Source organism: Asparagus officinalis, chromosome 1 (assembly GCF_001876935.1).
Source record: "Asparagus officinalis chromosome 1, Aspof.V1, whole genome shotgun sequence".
In the NCBI taxonomy this organism is placed as follows: domain Eukaryota; kingdom Viridiplantae; phylum Streptophyta; class Magnoliopsida; order Asparagales; family Asparagaceae; genus Asparagus; species Asparagus officinalis.
The window spans coordinates 42520455-42544350 of record NC_033794.1 but is presented as its reverse complement, the minus strand read 5'-3'; the positions used below and the strand labels follow the sequence as shown (position 1 = coordinate 42544350).

Genomic DNA, 23896 nt, shown 5'->3' with positions numbered 1-23896 from the left:
ATGTCCGTGGAAGCTGACCCCTACTCCCCCGGCCGCAGCCAACGTGAGGAGTCTGGCATATAGGGATCGGGTCTTGTTATGTTAGCAATACAGGCGGCGCGGGCCCGCAAAGGGACTGGACGCCAGGAGAGTACTACTATAGGGAGTATGAGACTCTTCAGAGTTGTAGTTGTGAACTTGATGACTTTGCGATTTGCGACTTGCTGACTCCGTGACACCGTTATACCGATGATTGTGTCAGCGGTGACGATCGCCGATACGGGAGACTACGAGTTATGTTGGGGGAGGAGGGAGTAGACCGATGGTGGTGGCGGATGAGCATGATTCCGTTTGTCATAGCCGGAGATCTTTGTCTCAGGTTCAATTCTCAGCTGATGTACTATAAATAATAAGTTGTAGGAAATTTTGGTTGGTTTGATTAATTTGATTCTGCATTTTGGTGGACCATTGGCCATAAATTTCAAAAAACAAAACTCTCTTTTGTTATTAAATTTTTAAATTCCCTTTTCTTGTGCTTTTAGCAATAAATAAATAAATAAATAATAAAAACAATCAAAACGCACATACTATGTATCTATTCCTATTAAGGCATTTATGTATTAATCCTCTATACTATGTCATATTTCAAATTAAAACTAATTACTTTCTAAATAATCATATATTTCAATTCCTGTCTATTGGAATTAAGACTCATTCTATATGGCCATTTACTTTTTAAGATGTTCTCAACGAATTAAAAAGAAAATTTTTCTTGGGATGGCTTATGATGTTTAATTATTTATTGGTTCACACCCGATATAGCTACAAGGTTCATCTTTCCATCCACCGTTGTTCCTCTCACTCTTTTATAGTACTAGTATAGTACACGTGCATTGCATCATGAGTATAATTGTTTTTTTTGAGCTTTTTTGACAAAATCATGAAGTGACTCGAAGAGGAAAGTAAAGAGTTTTTTTTTGGTCAATGAAAAATCTTTATTCATTCACCAAATATGAAATGATTGTACATCAAGATACTCATAACATGAGATTACAAACTCATATTCTATTTACTTACAACTACAATGACAGTATCCAATCCCTACCATCAACTAAATTCGGACTGTTGAGGACTATATACAGTATGTTGATCTTTATTTCCCTGAATAATTGGCTGACATTTTTGCATTTGTTCTTGAAGATTCTGTTATTTCTCTCAATCCATATACTATATAGTGCTGAGGAGAGAGCCATCCGCTTGATTTTTTGCCTGCACCCCTTACCTCTCAAATTGTAGCAATACCAATCCGCCAGAAGACACCATAATAGAGTATTATCCCTGTACTCTGAAGATGGAATAAGAGTTACTGAAATGCAGTCTGAGATTGTTTCTGAGCTTGTTGCTTACTATAAGAGACTTTTAGGCACTACAATACACACATCTGATCCTAACCCTACAGTTATCTCTGATGGTCCTGTTCTCACTAATAGCCAGAAGATCATCCTGGGATCCCTGTCACTAGAGATGAAATCAAACAAGCTGTTTATGCAATTTCTGATGAAAAACCTCCTGGACCGGATGGATTTAGTGCCTCTTTCTTCAAGGCTACTTGGGATATTATTGGAGATGACTTGATCAAAGCTGCGAAGGAATTCTTTAATTCTGGTAAGCTTCTTAGAGATTTTAACACAACAACTATCACATTGGTGCCTACTGTTCTCAATCCTAGTTCACCATCTGATTTTAGACCAATCTCATGCTGCAATTGTGTCTACAAAATTATTTCAAAGATTGTGGCTACTAGAATTTAGAAAATTATAGGATATCTGATCAATGATGCACATAGTGCTTTTGTTAAAGGAAGAATTATCTCAAACAATATTTTCCTTGCTCATGAACTCATCAAGCATTATGGAAGAAGACACATTTCACCAAGGACAGTTCTTAACATAGACTTGAGGAAAGCATTTGATACAATAAGTTGGAATTTCATCAAAGCCATGTTGTCAGGGCTGGGATTTCCAAAAAAACATGATTATGTGGATTATGGAATACGTTACTACTACAAGATTTTCTTTATCCCTTAATGAGTCATTACATGGATACTTTAAGGGAGATAGGGGATTGAGACAAGGTGATCCACTATCTCCACATCTATTTGTAATTAGTATAGAATATTTGTCCACGAAGCTTAAAGCACTTAAAACTGACAGCTCCTTCAAGTTTCATCTAAAATGTGATGGCATGGAGATCACTCACTTGATTTTTGCTGATGACTTTCTCCTATTTAGCAGAGCTGATATGAATTCAATAAGTAAATTGAACTATTGTCTTCAAGAATTCAGTAGGGTGTCAGACTTGGAGGCTAACTCTAGCAAATGTTCTATATATCTTGGTGGGGTTGATGATAATATAAGGAATCATATTTATTCTTATTTGAACTTATCGGAGGGCTCAATACCTGTGAGATATTTGGGAATTCCATTGATATGTAAAAGACTTTTTATTTGGATTGTTCACCTTTGATCAGCAAAATCTCTGAACAATTCCAGGGTTGGCAAAGCAGGAGAAAATCATTGTATGTTGGGAGAATACAATTGATCAAATCAGTTATTTTGGGGATGCAAAATTATTTGGCAAGCAATTATGTTCTGCGGATCAAGGTGTTGGAAAAATTTGACAAACTTTGCTCTGCTTTCTTATGGGGTCAATAAATTGGATTGGTTTCCTGGAGTGATACTTGCAAAGACAAAAAGAACGGTGGACTAGGATTATTTTCTACAAAGAATAGTAACTATACAGCTACAATAAAGATTCTATAGATGATACACATTAAAAAAGATTTGTTGTGGATTAAATGGATGCATGGAAACTATCTTCGCCAAACTGATATATTGTTAGTTCAACCAAAGAAATATGACTCTTGGATGTGGAGACAATTGATTAAGGCGAGAGATATGGATTTAAGAAGATTTGGAAGCAGAGATAATTTGCTTAAAACTATCTGTGACTGTTGCATTAATGGCAGACTTCAGATTTCTTCCATATATCAAGCTTTAAATCAATCAACTGGCCCTGTAGCTTGGTCAGACTCAATTTGGGGTGGCTTACACTATCCAAAGCACTTAGTTATCTTATGGTTAGCTACCCTCACCAGATTATTAACACAAACCACTCTGTCTTGTGTCCAGCTTCAAATCTTCAAGAGGGAACCAACAAGCACTTGTTCTTTGAATGTCAATACTCTGCATATTTTTGGAATAAAGTGATGGATTGATTGAATTATGCTTGGAGATCTTGCAGCTGGAACCAAATCATAACCTGGTATAGCAATAACTTGAAGGAGGATGGTTTCATGAAGAAAATGAAAAGAATGGCACTATCGACAACTGTATATTAGATATGGAAGGAGAGGAACCTAAGGATATTTTTGCAGAAAATGCATTATCCTGATCAGCTATTTAGAGATGTGAAGTTCTCTATCTTTTCTAAAGTATTTAATGAAAAATATTCCTGATCATGTAAGAGACAAAATTGAGAAATTGTAATTGTGATTTGCTTTCAGATTTAGTTTCATATCAGACATGATTCTGATATCTTGATGTACTACACATTTTCAAAGTTTGGTGATGAGTAAAAGTTTATTTCATTGACAAAAAAATACATATGTATTGGACTATTTTGTAAATATTTGGATTTAAAGGAACTGCTTTGTAAGTTTTTGGATTTAGTCAGAAGGTTCAACAATTATAGGAATTATAGGAATTGTAGGGGACTGTGCTATAAAGAGAGGTGTAGAATACATGTTAGTGAGGTGAAGTTTCTTCTTCTTCTTCCTTTTCTTCTCTGTTTAGGTGGTTGTTGGATGAAAACAATGGAGAATAGAGATTTATAAAGGAAGGATAGTAGGGATGATACATTTAGGATGGAGAAAGGGTGCCTTAATTTAGGATTAAAGGGGATTAGTAAATAAGTTTAGTGAGTGAATGGTTAAATTAAATGGGTGGTATTAGATTATGTATATATGTATGCATATATGTATATATGCATGCAAGTGTTCTATATCAAGATGAAAAAACTACATAAATGCCTAAAATAATAATTGATATAGGAGATCTACATGACCGAGACGACATTAGCGGACAATGACTCAACATCTCAACTCGAGTCGAGTTGACAGTTTAGGCGACTAAACAGATGGACGAGACTCGACTCGACTCGAACCAACTGAGACAAACAGACAACTCGAGGCGACGAGTCAAGATGACGACTCGAGGCGAAGCAACCCAGCCGAGACCCCAGTCGACAGGACGAGACCGCAGCTAAAACGCCAGTCGACAGGATGAGACGACACACCCCAGTCGACACGAAGGGCGATGTTAGTCGACACATGTCAGTCGACACGAAGGGCATTACTACTCGACATATTTAGTCGACTCATGTCCAGTCGACATGAAAGGTGGTACTACTTGGCATGCCTCGTTTTGACTCGACAAACAAATTAGGAAAGGAGTTTGTTTTTGGTTATTTCCTTTTAGGATTAGAGATTCTTTTTTATTAGAGTTAGATTAAGGTTAGTTGGCTATAAATATTAGTTCCTTTTGTAAATCAATGATCACTTTTTAATTATTGAATTAAGAGAAATTTCTCCATCGTTTTCTTCTCTAAACTTGGGAAAACTAGGGCTTGTGGATTCAAGCTTGTTATCTACCTCCTATTGTTAGGGCTCGTCGGCATCGGAATAATATCCGATCGACCTCCCTGTTTCTACGTCTGCGTCAAGTGGTATAAGAGTTTCAGTTTAAACATGCTCGACAATGGCAGGTGACAGTGAGAAGGAGATTTCTCTATAGGATCTTTTCGCGAGGATAGATTCTATGGATGGAAGATTTGGCACGTTGGAGGCGTCTCTTCAGAACCTTCAAAAAGCCATTGAAGGACATACCCTTCACCTCAACAATGGGAATAACTTCACCGATGGTCTTCACCTAAGCAAACCCAGAGTTATGCAACCATAACATCCACCCCCATACAATCCCTAACCCCCTCCAGTTTATCCCCTCTATATCAACCACGTTCAAACCAACCCCTCAATATCAACCCCCTCCGCATCAACCTCCCCCATATCAAACCCCCTCCACATCATAAATGACATTTCAACCAACCTCTCTCCCATGATGAATCTAGTGATGGAGTGGACTAGGGTTCTAATTTAAGGGACCATGGTACGACAACGTCTCGAGCGAAGAAGAAGGAGGGCGACCTTATGGAATAGGTCGGGGCAGAGGCTTCAACCCTCGTCGTAACTATCACCGATAGGGCAGACATCACCACGACCAAGAGTACCGGATGAATGTGGAGCTCCCTTCCTTTGGAGGAAATCTAGACATAGAAGCTTTCTTTGATTGGCTCTATGAAGTGGAGAAGTTCTTTGAGATGGCTAATATGCCCGAAGCATACCAGGTGAAGTTTGTAGCATATCGTCTCAAAGGAGGAGCCGCAACATGATGGGATCAAACTCAAAACACAAGGTGACGGAAAGGCAAGCAACCAGTTCTGGTTTGACGACGTATGAAGTAGTTACTACAAGATAGGTTCCTACCACCCGACTAATAACAAATTCTCTTCAACCAGTTCGAGCAATGCCGTCAAGGACTCAGATCAACAAGCGGATATACTAAAGAGTTCTTTCGTCTTACTTCTCATTGTGATTTGTCTATGAGCGAGGAGCAACTTGCGGTAAAGTATATCGGAGGTTTGAAGTATTCAATTCAAGAGAAGGTGAGCCATCCACAATGTGTACTCTATGGACGAAGCCCATAACATGGCTCTCCAGACGGAAAGATTGGACGAAGCCCATAACATGGCTCTCAAGACGGAAAGATTGGCCTCCAAGACACAACCTTTTAGGTAAACCGATCAGGGAAGTTCGGCCAAGAAGGCAAGAGGTGAGTCGGTAGGGCCAAAGATGACTGATCGGTCTAATCCTCCACGATCAACTGAGCGGTTGGCAAATCAACCACTGCCCTAGATGACTTAATCAAATTAGTATGCCAAGATGACTGTAGGGAAGTATTTCTGATGTCTCCAACCAGAGCATAAGTCTAACGAGTGCTCGCAGTGGTAGAAGGTCAATTTTGTAGATTATGAGGAAGATGAGGATGAACACACAACATTTGAAGAAGAGTACTAGGAAGAGGTTGTTGAGATTGAGGATGGTAATGTGTCGTGTGTTGTTAAACGACTCCTATGCGCTCAGAAGACACGAGATTCATCACAAAGATACCAAATTTTCTTTTCTAGATGTTCAGCCAACAATAAGGTGTGTACCCTCATCATTGACAATAGAAGCTGTGAGAATATTGTGTCTAAGGCCTTTGTGGATCACTTGAAATTGCCAACTGAGACCAAGCCTGTGCCATATACCATCAGATGGATCAAGAAGGGTCCCTCCGTGAAAGTGACCGAAGTATGCCACATGCCACTATCACTAGGCATGACTTATAGTGATTATGTTGCTTGTGATGTTGTGGATATGGATGCGTGCCATGTCTTGTTAGGGTGGTCGTGGCAGTATGATGTTGATGCTAAGCACGACGGCAAGAAGAATGAATACTCTTTCGTATGGATGAACAAGAAGATCATTTTACCACCAATTCCACCCTCCCTAAAGAACCCAAAAGATCAAAAATCCAAACGTATTTCTCTTTGTAACAAGGGAGAGTTCCTAGCCAAGTCAAAAGAGTTGAAGCAAAGATTTAATTTAGTTGTGAAGGAAGAAGTAAAGACACCAATTGAGGTCCCTGAGAAGATGAAATTGATACTTAAGGAGTTCGAAGTGTTGATTCCTGAAGAGCTGCAAGCGGGTCTTCCATCCATGAGGGATATTCAGTACCACATTGATTTCATTTCGGGTTCAATATTTCCTAATCTCCCTCATTATCACATAAACCCGCAAGAGAAGAAAATATTACAGGATACCATTAAAGGACCTTATTAAGAAAGGCCACATCCGAGAGAGTATGAGTCCATGTGCAGTTTCGGTCTTGTTGACATCAAAGAAGGTTAGGAGTTGGCGTATGCGTGTAGATAGTAGAGACATTAACAAGATTACAATCCGCTACAGGTTCCTAATCCCACGGGTGGATGACATGTTGGATCAGTTGAGAGCTGCGAGCGTCTTTTCGAAGGTCGACTTGACGAGTGGCTATCATCATATCCGAATCCGACCCGGCGACGAGTGGAAGTCTGCTTACAAAAGAAGTGAGGGCCTCTATGAATGGTTGGTGATACCTTTTGGGTTGTCAAACGCTCCAAGTACATTTATGCGTTTGATAAACATAATTCTGAAGCCTTTCTCGGGAAGATTTGTAGTCGTCTACTTTGATGACATTCTCATCTATTGCCAAGATGAACAGGAGCATATGTTGAATCTCCGAGAAGTCTTCCAAGTGCTAAAGGAGAATGAACATTACATCAACCTTAAGAAGTGTGTGTTCTTAACGAAGGTAAAGTCAAGGCAATCAAGGATTGGCCGACTGCAAAAAGTGCTACTGAAGTAAGAATCTTTTATGGATTAGCATCTTTTTATCGACATTTCATTCACAATTTCAGTTTTATAGTTGCTCCCATGATAGATTGCTTGAAGAATAAGGGTTTGTTCAAGTTGACTGATGAAGCAAATATAGCCTTTGCATTTATCAAAGAGAAGATTACTACTGCACCTATATTGGCATTTCTAGATTTCGACAAGCTCTTTAGGCTTGAGTGTGACACGTTTTGTGTAGGTATTGGAGCAGTCCTTTCTCAATAGAAGCGTCCTATTGCTTTCTTGAGCGAGAAGTTGAATGAAGCTCGGCAGAAGTGGAGTACTTATGAGCAGGAGTTATATGCTGTTTATTATTCTTTGAAGACTTAGGAATGTTACCTCATTGCTAACGACTTCGTAATTTACTCCGATCATCAGTCTCTTCAACACATCAAGAATCAAAAGCATATCAACAAAATGCATGGACGTTGGGCTTCGTATTTTGAACAATTTAATTTTACTTTGCGACATAAATCAGGAGTCGACAATAAGGTACCCAATGCTTTGAGTCAGCGAGTATCCTTGTTGAGTGTATTGCGATGTAAAGTTGTTGCTTTTGACTATTTAAAAGAGCTTTATGTTAATGATGAAGACTTTCAAGAGATTTAGGCAAAGTGTTAGACAAGACAACCCACAAGAGACTTCGTTATCATGGACATCTTTATATTTAAAAGAAATCGTCTTTGTATTTCCAGGACGTCATTGAGGGAAAAGATAGTTCAAGATTTACATGGTGGCGGGCTTGGTGGACACTTTGGACGAGACAAGACTGTTTTGAGCCTTGAGGAGAGATACTATTGGCTGAGTTTAAGGAAGGATGTGGCGATACTTGTGAGAAGTTGTCAAGTGTGCCAAGTTGCAAAGGGGCAAGTTCAGAATACTGGTTTGTATACTCCTCTACCTGTGCCCAAGGATATATGGGAAGATTTAAGTATGGACTTTGTGTTGGGACTTCTCCGAACACAAAGAGGCGTGGATTCAGTCTTTGTGGTAGTGGATTAATTTTCTAATATGGCTCACTTCATTCCATGCCGCAATACTTCAGATGCACCACATGTTGCACAACTGTTCTTTAAAGAAGTAGTTCGACTACATAGTGTTCCTAGTTCGATTTTCTCGGATAGGGATACTAGGTTCTTGGCTACTTTTTGGACTACTTTATGGCGACTATTTGACACTTCGTTGAAGTATTCTAGCACAGCACACTCTCAAACGGATGGACAAATAGAAGTGGTTAACTTAACATTGGGAAACTTGATTTGATGCATATGTGGAGAGAAGCTAAAGATGTGGGACCAAGCTATACCTCAAGCTGAATTCACCTACACCATGACTGTTCATAGTTCCAAAGGTATGTCTCCTTTTTCTATTGTTTACAGGAAGACACCTTGACATCTCCAAGATTTGTTGAAATTGTAGACAAGTAGCAAGTTCAGTGATGCAGCATGTTCAAGGACCGAGAATGCTATCAATATTCAGAAAGAAGTGCGTACAAAACTTGAGAAAGCCAATGCAAAGTTCAAGGCGAGAGTGGACAATAAGAGGTGACTCAAGGTGTTCAATGAAGGAGACATGGTGATGGTTTTCTTACGGAAGGAACGGATGCCAGCTGGAACATACAACAAGCTTAAACTGAAAAGACATGGACCGTTCAAGATTCTCAAGAAGATCAATGATAATACATATGTAGTGGATCTTCCAGAAGGAATGGCTATATCCATGACGTTCAACGTGGTGGATATTTTTGACTATCATCCTTCAATCGAGTTGTATTCAAGTGATACGAACTCAGAGACAAGTTCTTTCGAAGAAGGAGGGACTGATACAGGAGATCTACACGACCGAGACAACATCAGTGGACGACGACTCGACATCTCAACTCGAGTCGAGTCGACAGTCGAGACAACTAAACAGATGGATGAGACAAGACGAGACTCGAACAAACCGAGACGAATAGACAACTCGAGGCGACGAGTCCAGATGACGACTCGAGGCGAAGCAACCCAGCCAAGAACCTAGTCGACAGGAGGAGATCCCAGCCGAGACCCCAATCGACAGGACGTGATGACGCACCCCAGACGACACGAAGGGTGGTGTTAGTCGACACATGTCAGTCGACACGAAGGACAGTACTACTCGACATACTTAGTCGACTCATGTCCAATCGACACGAAAAGTGGTACTACTCGGCACGCCTCGTGTTGACTCAATAAACAGATTAGGAAAGGAGTTTGTTTTTGGTTATTTCCTTTTAGGATTAGAGTTTCTTTTTTATTAGAGTTAGAATAGGGTTAGGTGGCTATAAATATTAGTTTATTTTGTAAATCAAGGATCATCTTTTCAATTATTGAATTAAGAGAAATTTCTCCATTGTTTTCTTCCCTAAACGTGGGAATACTAGGGCTTGTAGATTCAATATTGTTATCTACCTGCTATTGTCAGGGCTTGTCGGCATCAGAACGATATCCGATCGGCCTCCCTGTTTATACGTCTGCGTTAATAATTATCATTTTCAATTACACATTGAAAATTGGAGGGCATTTTAAGAAGAATTGTTTTAACTGTGACACCCCTGGGTTCACACAAAGCTGCAGTCCAAGGTAAAACCAAGAATGTCAAACCTGCCATGCACCACACCGTGCAATAACATGTTTCACCATCACAATTAACATCTATCTAGCAGAGTCAACAATAGGTGTAGGTACAAAAGCAAGTAGAAGATAGTGCAAGAAATAACTGATGAAGTGATAGTGATCACATAAATATCTCATCATCCAACATACAAAAATACATAGCCAATGTCTGAATAGATAACTGGAATACTCAAAAATTCTCAAGTACAAATATCTGAGTAAAGGAAATAAGGCACACAGCCTTTACAACTTCTAGAACAAGACTCTCAAATGTCTAAACAAAAGCCTACTGTGGAACTCCAAAAGAAAATATATATCTAAATAGACGGCTGAAGCCAAAATGTATCGCCATTAACCTGCGACTCTCCGGGCTCCTGGCTCGTTACCTGAAAGGGGGAGGGACAACGAGCATCAAAGCGCTAGCGAGTAACATCACAACCAACCCCAAGGGAACATGGTTCGTTGTATAAGAAAAATATAGATAATACATAATAGATCTAAAATTATTGATCTTACTAAAGAGGATTTTAGTATTTAGAAATTTACAACACGAGTATAAGTACGTCGAGCGAAATAATCCAAATAAGGAAACCCTCATGTATATACCTTATATCTCAAATTGTAAATCCCTAAATGCCAAACCCAAAGTCTAATACATAAATGAATAAATTAAAAAGAAAACAAAACACATCTCTACTTCCAAACATAGTGTCATGTCAAACTCACATGAGTGACATGTCAGAAAACGATTAACTGTCCAAAACATAGACTATATAAATTAAACGTCCAACCCATAGATTGCAGGAAGTAAACGTCCAACTCATGGACTGAATATAACAGTTGTCCAACGCATGAACCGGATGTGACCGTTGTCCAAGGCATGGACCGGATATGACCATTGTCCAACGCATGGACCGGATGGTAATGCATATCCAGCACGAGGATTAAACAGCAATGCATGTCCAACACGAGGACTAAGTGGGAAGGGTGTCCAACACGAGGACTAAAAGGTAATGCTTGTCCAACACGAGGACATGAGTTTAACATTGTTTTCCCATCACATGGACCAAATAGTAATCATCGATGAGATGTATGAGGAGATATACTTATACAAATTTAACGCTCGTTTCGGCATGTGATTCTATATTTGGTACCCTCAGGTCATCTATCATGCTTAGATTTATGGCAAAAGCCTAAACTAGTATTTGATAATCGAGGCAAAACCCCCAAACACATGAAACATACAGCAAATCTAACAATGCACAAAACTGTGCGTCGGTCGACCACATTGGTCGACCGTACACGGACATAAATTCTACTGTTCAGCGTATATGCCCTCGGTCGACCGGTGCGGTCGACCGCCAAGACGTCGCTATCGACCGTGCAGAGGACAGACGCTGCTCTGCCCTTGCTGCGCGCCCTGCGGTCGACCGATGTGGTCGACCGCGAGGCAGACAGAACCCAGATCTGGGTTTTCTGTCAGCTTCGAAACCTGTCAATCTTTCTCCCTTGAGTTAAGCAGCAAAATAGCATATTTAAATTGTCATATAACAGATAAATAAAGAATGCTTACACATTTAGAAATCATTACCAAAATCCCAAACATAATTAAACATGATCTATGTATAGTTAACAATAAAAATAGGAATTTTCTCCTTTTAAAACGTATTCAGATCTAGACCTCCATAATAAAATTCATTGATGAGCTTTTAAAATAAGGAAATACCTGAATCTCATATTATGAGCCATAATGATCTATTAGCTATTCAAAAATACGATTTTGGCTCAATAAAACCAAATAAAACTCAAGTTTTGACATGAAAACAAAATGGGGGTGGAGTTGGGCGAGAAGTTACTCGCCTCTGGTGAGAAATGAATCCCTATATCTGCAGGAGGTTGATCCCCTTCGCTGAAATCCCACAATCCCGCTGAAAATCCTCAAGAACTCCTCCCAATCACCAAGCAAAGAGAGTTAGGGTTTTAGGGAAGAGAGGGGGGCTAGGGTTTTGATTTCAGATCAGAAAAATGGTGTTCTCTCGGGTTATTAGTCTATATACCAAACCACAAACCCGACCCGAAACCCGTTTGAACTCGAATCTGAGAGAACTCTCTGACCGCTGTGCGGTCGACCGCCACGGTCGACCGCACAGCAGAAAAATGCATGCTGCTGCTAAAAATTTTGGGGTTTTACATTCTTCCCCCCTTAAAAGAATTTCGTCCTCGAAATTCGGAAATCATACGAATCTTAAAATATGAACTTCTAGATAATCATATGGAGATATTTATACTTAACAATCTAAAATGGTAATATTCTCGCTCAAATCCTAATCTAGTGGAACTAGTACATCGGGCAAAAAATCCAAACAAGGAACCCCCCATACATATACCATGTGTTCCAAAAGGTTAAAGATTAAGCGAAAATATCTTCATTCTAGCCTTAAATGTAAACATAACCAAAGATATAAACATGAAATAAGATATATGACATAAAAGGAATTAATTTACCTGCTCAACCAGGTGTGGGTAGTCGCGACGCATGTACTCTTTGCGCTCCCAAGAAACCTCTTCATTGCCTCCTCGGTTCCACTGAACTTTCACTAAGGGAATCACCTTATTCCTGAGTCTCTTGTCCTCCCTGGCAAGTATACAAACCGGAATCTCAATAGTAGTCAGATCCTCCTGAAGCTCAATCTCTGGTGCATCCAATACTCGCTGTTGCTCCTCATCATGCAAGTGTTTCTTGAGCATAGAAACATGAAATACATTGTGTATACTAGACATCGATGCTGGAAGATCTAGTCTGTATGACACAACTCCAGCACGCTCCAGAATCTGAAATGGTCCAATGTATCTCGGCGCAAGCTTCCCTCATCGCCCAAATCGCTGTACGCCTTTCATAGGCGATACCTTCAGCATGACTGAGTCTCCCACCTGAAACTCCAAAGGCCTTCGCCTCTTATCTGCATAACTCTTCTGCCGACTCTGAGCGGCTAGAATCCACTCCCTGATCAGTGCTACCTTCTCGGTAGTCTGCCTCACAAGCTCTGGCCCAAGCATCAAACTTTCCTCTGGCTCTGCCCAACATATTGGTGATCTACAGGGCCTCCCGTATAATACCTCATATGGCGCCATACCGATTGTTGCCTGATAACTATTGTTATAAGCGAATTCTACCAATGGAATATGATCCTCCCAGCTGTCTTGGAAGTCAATGACACATGCCCGCAACATGTCCTCCAACACCTGATTCACCCTCTCCGTCTGACCATCCATCTGGGGGTGAAATACACTGCTATAAGATAGCCTGCTGCCAAATGAGTCATGGAAACTCCTCCAAAAATGTGAAGTGAAAACCGATCCTCGATCCGATACGATCGTGTCCGGAACTCCGTGAAGTCGAACTATCTCCCGAATGAAGATCTTCGCATAAGCCTCGGCTGTATAAGTGGTCCTCACTGGAATAAAATGTGCTGACTTCGTCAACCGGTCCACTATCACCCAAACAGAATTATTCCCCTTCTTCGACTTCGGCAACCCCACAATAAAATCCATGGAATCGTCTGCCCACTTCCACTCTGGAATGGGTAAAGGCTAGAGTGTCCCTGCCGGTCTCTGATGCTCTGCCTTCACCTGCTGACAGGTAAAACATCTAGCCACATAGTCTGCAACCTCTCTACGCATACCACTTCACCAGAAATGTCTCTTCAAGTCCTTGTACATCTTGGTGGTTCCTGGATGCACTGTGTACCGAGTACGGTGTGCCTCATCAAATAACTCCCTCTTCAGCTCTGCACTGGCTGGCATAACCAATCTACCCTTATCCGTAGACCTCCATCAGCTCTAATGGTCTAATTAGTCTTAGGCTCTTTGGAAATCTCCTCCTTTCGGATTTGAATCCAAGAGTCTCCCAACTGAGCTCTGACAACTCTGTCACTCCAAGATGACTGCACTGTCACAACTCCCAAAAATGCATTGGTTCCTCCAATCTCGGGTCTAAAATCAAACTGGCTAAGAGTGATAAGATCCCGATGTAGTGAACACCTCAAAGCTAAAATCCGAGATCGACGCTTCCTGCTTAATGCATCTGCCACGACGTTCGCCTTCCCCAAATGATACTGGATTGCGAACTCGTAGTCCTTAATAAACTCAACCCACCTCCGCTGTCTCTGATTGAGTTCCTTCTGGGAAAAGAGGTACTTCAGACTCTGGTGGTCTGGGAATAACTCGAACTACACTCCATATAAGTAGTGCCTCCATGACTTTAGTGCAAATACCACCGCTGCTAACTCCAAGTCATGAGTAGGATAGTTCTGCTCATGCACCCTCAACTACCGTGAGATATAGGCTACTACCCTCTAAGTCTGCATCAATACGTCTCCTAAGCCTGCTAATGATGCATCTGTATACACAACAAATGTCCTGTCACTGCTCGGAATAGTCAGAACCGGCGCTGTAGTCAACTTAGCCTTCAAAACATCAAAGGCCTTCTGGCACTCCATGCTCCATATGAACTGTACACCATTCTTCGTAAGACATGTAATCGGCGTCGAAATCTTCGAGAAGTCCCGAATGAACTTCCTGTAATAGCTAGCCAGACCCAAAAAGCTGTGAATCTCTGTCACCGTCTTCGGTGGCTCCCAATCAAGAACTGTTGTGACCTTAGCTGCATCCACTGCTATACCCTCTCGACTGATAACATGGCCAAGAAATATGACTTCTGAAAGCTAAAACTCGCACTTGCTGAATTTAGCATATAGCTGATGCTCCTGCAGAGTCCTCAAAGCTACTCGTAGGTGCTCCTCGTGTTCTGCCTCTGATCTCGAGTAAATGAGAATATCATCGATGAAAACGATCACAAACTGATCCAAGAAGGGACGGAAAACCCGGTTCATCAAGTCCATGAATACAACGGGTGCATTGGTCAACCCAAATGGTATGACCAGAAACTTAAAAGATTCATATCGAATCAGGAAAACACGGCTTTGGGAAAACTCCTTCTCTCGAACTCGCAACTACGATAACCCAAAACGAAGATCAGCCTTCGCAAAACATGCGCTTTGCGCAGCTGATCGAACAAGTCATAAATCCTAGGTAATGGGTACCTATTCCGGATAGTGACCTTGTTCAACTCTTATAATCAAAACACAAATGCATACTGCCGTCCTTCTTCTTCACAAAGAGAACTGGCACTCCCCACGGAGAATGGCTCCGATGAATAAAACCCTGAGCTAACAACTCGTCCAACTAGGTCTGAAGCTCCCTCATCTCAGCTGGTGCCATGCAATAGGGTGCGCGCGATATCGGGGCTGTGCCTGGCTGCAACTCAATACAGAACTCAACCTCTCACACAAGAGGTAATCCAGGTATGCCCTGAAAGACATCCTGATACTCTGAGACAACTCTAATCTCCAATAAATCAATACCCTGATCCCATCGCATCACCTCCTCGATGTACGCCAGAAATGACTTCGCAACATGGTTACCCTGAGAGGGGGTTACAATCATCTCGGACCCATCGGACGCTCGCAACTTGACTGTTATCGCAAAGCAGTCATTACTAATAGGGTAGGAAGACGACCAATCCATACCAAGGATGACATCGAACTCGGACATATGCAACATTATCAAATCAACTATGAACTCCGACTCGTCTAAACTGACGCTACACTTCCTACAATTGCTCTCCAGAAGCGATATTTCACCTAAAGGGGTGGAAACAGATAAAGAGGTGTCTAGAGACTGAGCTACGATTTGGGGTCTAGCCATAAAAACATACGAAACAAAAGAACGTGAAGCTCCCGAATTAATAGAATACGGGCAGGAAAAAGGGTTCACGATGAACGTACCCTCCACAACTGCTCCGTTAGCCCCATGATCATGCGGAACTACTGCCTACATTTTGCCAGAGGCTGAAAACTGCTCTGACACTGGTGCTGGAGAATATGAGACAATCTGCCCCTGGGTAATCTCCTAAACTGCTAGAACCTGCCCCTCAGTCTTGTACTGCTGTTGATTCAGACCATATCCCTTCTGAGCTCTTGTTGGTGCATTGCGGCACTCTATTGCCTTGTGTCCGACCTTGCGACAGTTAAAACAAGATCCCCGGAACTTGTACTGCTGATACGCTCTCTGATCCTGCTGGGGTCCCTTCTTATGAGGGCCCTACTGCCGCTGCTGAGGTTCAGACAAAGGTCTCTTCTTCTTACCCTTGTCTCCGGGGTGCCCTTCCTTGTCCTTCTGAAGCTTAGCCGCCCCATTTTCTTAAGAAATGGTGGTTTCAGCTACTGATGGTGGTGGTGCAATATGATTCGCCAAATGCTCTTCTATTGCTGCTATCCTAGAGACTAAGGGAGCCATAAGATCTACTAGGTACTGGGGAGCCTGCTGCGTCTCAGGTAGCGTCTGATGTAGCTCGGGTGGAGTTTGCTGCGATTTAGCCTGTCCAGGTCTCCGAGTACGTGGCATACCATAGTCTGACATCTGAGCATATAACAAAAAGAGTTCATGAGTCAAAATAGATCTTTATAAATAACGTATCACATTGAAATTTTCACAACATATAGTATTTCACACAAATACTTTGAATTTACACCAAATAGTTATTAAAAAAAATTCTCAAATTTTGAGATATACGCATATATCATCCTCACTCATACTAGGAATTCCTTACGGACTCTATACATGAATCCTAAGAAACTCTATCCTAGCGCCACTACTCGACACAGGATGATCCTAAGGATATTAGAACTAGAGCTCTGATACCACTTGTGACGCCCCTGAGTTCACACAAAGCTGCAGTCCAAGGTGAAAACAAGAATGTCAAACCTGCCATGCACTACACCGTGTAATAACATGTTTCACCATCACAATTAACATCTATCTTGTAGAGTCAACAATAGGTGTAGGTACAAAAGCAAGTAGAAGATAGTGCAAGAAATAACTGATGAAGTGATAGTGATCACATAAATATCTCATCATCCAACATACAGAAACACATAGCCAATGTCTGAATAGATAACTGGAATACTCAACAAGTCTCAAGTACAAATATCTGAGTAAAGGAAATAAGGCACACAGCCTTTACAACTTCTAGAACAAGACTCTCAAATGTCTAAACAAAAGCCTACTGTGGAACTCCAAAAGAAAATATATATCTAAATAGACGGCTGAAGCTAAAATACATCGCCATTAACCTGCGACTCTCCGGGCTCCTGGCTCGTTATCTGAAAAGGGGAGGGACAACGAGCGTCAAAGCGCTAGCGAGTAACATCACAACCAACCCCAAGGGAACATGGTTCGTTGTATAAGAAAAATATAGATAATACATAATAGATCTAAAATTATTGATCTTACTAAAGAGGATTTTAGTATTTAGAAATTTACAACGAGCATAGGTACGTCGAGCGAAATAATCCAAACAAGGAAACTCTCATGTATATACCTTATATCTCAAATTGTAAATCCCTAAATGCCAAACCCAAAGTCTAATACATAAATGAATAAATTAAAAAGAAAACAAAACACATCTCTACTTCCAAACATAGTGTCATGTCAAACTCACATGAGTGACATGTCAGAAAACGATTAAGTGTCCTAAACATAGACTATATAAATTAAACGTCCAACCCATAGACTGCATGAAGTAAACGTCCAACTCATGGACTGAATATAACCGTTGTCCAACGCATGGACCGGATGTGACCGTTATCCAACGCATGGACCGGATGTGACCGTTGTCCAACGCATCAACCAGATGGTAATGCATATCCAGCACGAGGATTAAATAGCAATGCATGTCCAACACGAGGACTAAGTGGGAAAGGTGTCCAACACGAGGACTAAAAGGTAATGCTTGTCCAACACGAGGACATGAGTTTAACATAGTTTTCCCATCACACGGACCAACTAGTAATCATCGATGAAATGTATGAGGAGATATACTTATACAAATTTCACGCTCGTCTCGGCATGTAATTCTATATTTGGTACCCTCAGGTCATCTATCATGCTTAGATTTATGGAAAAAACGTAAACTAGTATTTGATAATCGAGGCAAAACCCCCAAACACATGAAACATACAGCAAATCTAACAATGCACAAAACTTTGCGTCGGTCGACCACACCGGTCGACCGCACACGTAGATAAATTCTACTGTTCAGCGTATATGCCCTCGGTCGACCGGTGCGGTCGACCGCTAAGACGTCGCGGTCGACCGCGCAGAGGGCAGACGCTGCTCTGCCCTTGCTGCGCGCCCTGCGGTCGACCGATGCGGTCGACCGCGAGGCAGACAAAACCCAGATCTGGGTTTTCTGTCAGCTTCGAAACCTGTCAATCTTTCTCCCTTGAGTTAAGCAGCAAAATAGCATATTTAAATTGTCATATAACAGATAAATAAAGAAAGCTTACACATTTAGAAATTATTACCAAGATCCCAGACATAATTAAACATGATCTATGTATAGTTAACAATAAAAACAGGAATTTTCTCCTTTTAAAACGTATTCAGATCTAGACCTCCATAATAAAATTCATTGGTGAGCTTTTAAAATAAGGAAATACCTGAATCTCATATTATGAGCCATAATGATCTATTAGCTATTCAAAAATACGATTTTGGCTCAATAAAACCAAATAAAACTCAAGGGGGTGGAGTTGGGCGAGAAGTTACTCGCCTCTGGTGAGAAATGAATCCCTAGATCTGCAGGAGGTTGATCCCCTTCGCTGAAATCCCACAATCCCGCTGAAAATCCTCAAGAACTCCTCCCAATCACCAAGCAAAGAGAGTTAGGGTTTTAGGGAAGAGAGGGGGGCTAGGGTTTTGATTTCAAATCAGAAAAATGGGGTTCTCTCGGGTTATTAGTCTATATACCAAACCACAAACCCGACCCGAAACCCGTTTGAACCCGAATCTGAGAGAACTCTCTGACCGCTGTGCGGTCGACCGACGCGGTCGACCGCCACGGTCGACCGCGCAGCAGAAAAATGCCTGCTGCTGCTAGTCATATACTATGCTGAGTATTCACTCGATTTCTCTCACTTATAAATACCTGTTGGTTTCCCAACGCTGATAAACATATACATCTTATATATATATATGATTATTTATCACAAAAGAAAAATTTATTACTATTTATTCACACATTTTCATTATAAAAATTTCGGGGTTTTACATTAACACCCAACACACTTTTATAATAGTATTATATTCCAATCGGTCTCCCCGTTTCTACATCCGATAGGCCAATTTACTTGGCATGCTCATGATTTCAGTACATCCTATCATGAATTAAACAGAAAATTCAGCACTAATAGATTATATTTCAATGGATAAAACTAAATATCTGCCAAGGATAAACATGGAGCGGCATTTTCCTTTAATACATGTAATTGTTTTATTTTATATACTTCAACCAAAAAGGTAATTGTTGTTTTATATACTTCTGAGTAATATATGGATGCATACATGGATAATAGAGGGGAATGGCTGGAGAGGAGGATGAGAAGGTCATCGAGGAGTGCACTGTGAGATCCACCGTCTCCACTAAGAGGAGCAGGGCAGCTGCCATTCATAACCAATCTGAAAGGGTATGTGGTCTTTCTCTGTCTCCACTAAGAGGAGCAGGGCAGCTGCCATTCATAACCAATCTGAAAGGGTATGTGGTCTTTCTCTAATTATTTATTTTTATTTTTGCTAAATATTTTTTAAATCCCTACCCTAAAATAAGCACAACAATATTACTATTTATATATGAAGGAGATGCACAAATGTATTGTATACGCATGTATATTTATGACTATGTTGATGTGCATGCATTGTAAGTATCGAACGGTGTGACGTTGGGAGAGCTTTTTTGTTATCCAAGGGCTAATTGTCAATTAGGGAAAAGAACAAGTTAATTTTTAACAGTTCAAATAGTATTGCATGCCAATGGGACAAAGTTCTTACAGAGGCCATAACTTTTCTCTCATACATATTGTGAAGGTGAAAACATCATAAATTTGGATTTTCTATTTTTCCCCTTCTCATATTGAAGCTGGATATTGAGAATTTAAAAGTTCCACTTGATACTGAATCGGTGTATTATGGATTTGGATCTTTTTGCAAATAGGACCTGTAGTTTTGAACATATTTTGCATATAGTTTCATTTTGGCAGATAGACACCCTGAGTGCAATTTTTGACTCTTTTATCCTAAATTTGACACTCTTGTCTCATACATCGACATTATCTGGCAAAATTTCATCTAGATCGACTCGTGAGTAAAGTGAGAAGATTTAACCCAAGGCATCTATTTGCCAAAAGGAAATTACAAGGGTATATATAAGTTCAAAACCTACATGCTAAGGGGGATTATAAGCGCAATTAGCCCTTATTATTTTATGTTAGACAGGAAAGTGTTGAACTTAATTGCACAAGTTATTTATCTGAAAAGCTTACAGTGTTTGGCGAACGTGTACAGAAAAGAAGAGATAGAATAAACCAAAAAATAAGGACTCTTCAGAAGCTGGTTCCCAACTCTAACAAGGTAAACACAATCAAAATCTAGCTATTCCCTCAATAACATCATATCGTTGTTATTTTCCTTTAGAACTTTACAAAACATAAAAACGTTTATCTCACAATTCTCAGACAGACAAAGCTTCAATGCTGGACGAGGTAATTGAGTACTTGAAACAGCTACAAGCCCAGATCAGCATGATGAGCAGGATGAGCAGCATGGCACCACCCATGTTGATGCCTATGGGCATGCAACAGTTCCAGATGAGCATGATGGCCCAAATGGCGCAGATGGGGCTGGCAGGAATGGGCATGATGGACATGGGCTCGATGGGCCGTGATTGGAAATGTTGGTGGTGGTGGTGTGAATATGGCTGATCCTTTCTCAGCCTTCGTTCCCTGCCCGACACAGGTAACTAGCTAATGCATGTCCACTGTCTTTTTATTAATTTATTTATTTTTTTACTTTCTGAATCTAGCCAAACATATCTTCCTCGCATGTTTGTACCAATATTTACCCAAACATTCTCTTATATTGGATTTTTATACGCCTCATTTATCGGGCGTCGAAATTCATAAGGGTAAACTAGCATATATGCAAATTTCAGGGTAAATCTGCAAATAGGATAAATTTGGGAGAGTCCACACAATTATTTTGCAGTGATGAGTTTCGACCCTCTCTACTGCTAAAAATAATAGTGGAGGTATTATTACTTTTCATAACATTGATTCCGCAGTGGATGGTAAAGTTTTTTCTTTGAGTGCAAATTAGAAATGAGAGTGCAATTTATGTGTGGCTACTGTGGTGAGTGTTTGATTTAGAATCAATCACAATCACCCAATAGATATCCAATGGTTGTGATAAAAAATAGTGGTCCCTCCATTACTTTTATGGATATAGTAGAGAGGATCCACATTCTTTTTTGTTACATCCTTGAACTTCAAAATTTTTAAATGTTAAATGAGAGGATATTCTAACTCAATGTCGGGCAATTGCAAGATAAATTAGAAAATATTAATTTTTTTGATAAATCTGCAAAATAATATAGATACAGAATTGAATCCTCCACTTCTTTCACCGAGCTCTTGAAAGATGATCCCGCGCAAGAAAAAACTCCGTGCATAGCTGGTTGCATGCTTGAGGATAAGTTCTTGAGTCGGGATTACGACTTAATTAAGTCTTATTTGTTCTCATGGATGTATTTTATGAAGTATGAAATAAAAAAAGTAGAAGTTATTTCTGCTACTTTTAAATAAAAAAAAATTCTAGAAATAAATATTTCTAGTACTTTCTTAATTGCTAATATAGAGCCTATAAGGCACCCCTGCTTCTTAGTTACTTTTTATCCCTCCCTTCGAAGCTCAGAAATAGGTTAGAAGTAACAGGAACCTCCTTTAATCACGTAATAAAATTAGTTATCTATTATGATATTCTCCACCGCTAAAATCCAAAAGATTCTAACATCTCTCTTTTGTCACTTACACTTTTTTAAAATATTTTGCTTTCCACCTCCTTCGCACAAAGCTATGATCATAATTGAAGTATTAACTTTATCAGAACGAAGAATTGCTTTTCTTTTGATAGCCTGATGGCCCTGATCCTTTTGTTTAGGCTCATCCACTCCTGACTTGGATTGACTGGTAGCATCTGTAAAATGTTTGTATCTATCAAATGCATAAATTTCTTCATGAATTGTTATTTATGACTCCAAGGGCAAATCACATAACACAATTGTGAAATTCCAGCATATATTATATAGTCCATGGACTTGCTTAATTTGTTATGCATTAGTAGCATGGCAAATTGTTTTTCTTTTTTTAGTTACTTCTTAATAATATTCACAATCATTATCATAGAAAAAAAATGATAAGAAAGAAGTACTGTTTTCACTACTTTTAAACTATGTGAAACAATTAAAAAAATAACTTGTATTATTTCCTTTTTCTTAATTTTAGGTTATTTTTTTGATCTATTACTTACTTCTAATACTTCTTATCAAGCAAATGGGCCCTTACTGTCAAATGTTGAACACTCGGGTTACAGGTTAGACAAAGACAATGATATGCCAAAATAAGCCTGTATGACTGCCCATGAAATCTAAGTAGTTAACGAATTTGATAATGGAACTTCCAAAAAATTATAGTACTTTAAACAAAAACTACAGAGCGATCACTATAGTAATTACTTACAAACTATAACATATAATTTTGTTTAAGAATATCGTGATATATATGTCCTGGAGTTAAGCTTCTTATTATTGTTTCTGTGAGTTGTTACAGCAACCGATGACAATGGATGCATATCAAAGAATGGTGGCCTTGTATCAGCAAACGTTTCAAGAAAATCAACCAACAAACCCCAAGTAGCCTAGTTCTTAGTTATGATTTGTCTTTTTTCCTTTTCCCGTGATCTTCATGTCTTGAACTCTCTCTTCTTTTCTTCCCTTTTCATTTTTCTTTATATTAGAGAGGACTTGTTAGATCAGCTTGCTTGTGATCAAGTAGATGTATAACATCCACAATTCAATATGTAGATATGGTAAATTTCATTTTGTATTACATCTAATTCTAAGTTCTTAACTTCTCCTCCTTAGTTTTAATCCTTTAAACTTTTCATCCGCCAATAGAGATATTATTTCCAAATTCAAACAAATATCAACTTGTAAAAAATAGAGTATCCTAGACGGAAAATTCCGTCTAGGAAAGTCAAATTTCCATCTAAAAAGGCTATCCTAGACGGAATTCCGTCTGACATGTTGGTCCAATAAGATTCTGTCTAGGATGTAGTATCCTAGACGGAATTTTCATTTAGGAAGCATCCTAGACGGATAATCCTAGACGAAAAATTCCCTCTAGGATGCATCCTAGACTGATATCTATCTAGGATGCATCCTAGACGGAATTCCGTCTATGATAGTAGGTATCCTAGACAGAATTTCCATCTAGGATACTGATGCTATAGTTTTTTTTGCTACTTTGTGCATTGAAGAATTAAGCAAAAAAATTGAAACATCGATTCTGCAAGTAAGGTTATACCAAGATGAACTAATCTAATCTCTATTAACAAAAGGAAAGTTATACCAAGATGAACTACATTAATTTAGCATTACAAAAACTCCAACTACCTTAAACAATTACACCCTAACATGAACTATTACAAAGACTCCAACTTGCAGTAGCTATTATAACTTCACGAT

At 39.8% G+C, this 23896-nt stretch overlaps 1 protein-coding gene across 1 annotated transcript; it reads left to right on the top strand.

Moving 5' to 3' along the window:
* Positions 230-23258, top strand: LOC109823327 (transcription factor UNE10-like). Its single transcript, XM_020389611.1, has 5 exons — positions 230-358; positions 19677-19787; positions 20662-20727; positions 20832-21111; positions 22980-23258. The coding sequence occupies exons 1-4, from the start codon at positions 302-304 to the stop codon at positions 21075-21077; spliced, it is 480 nt and encodes a 159-aa protein (XP_020245200.1). The 5' UTR covers positions 230-301; the 3' UTR covers positions 21078-21111; positions 22980-23258.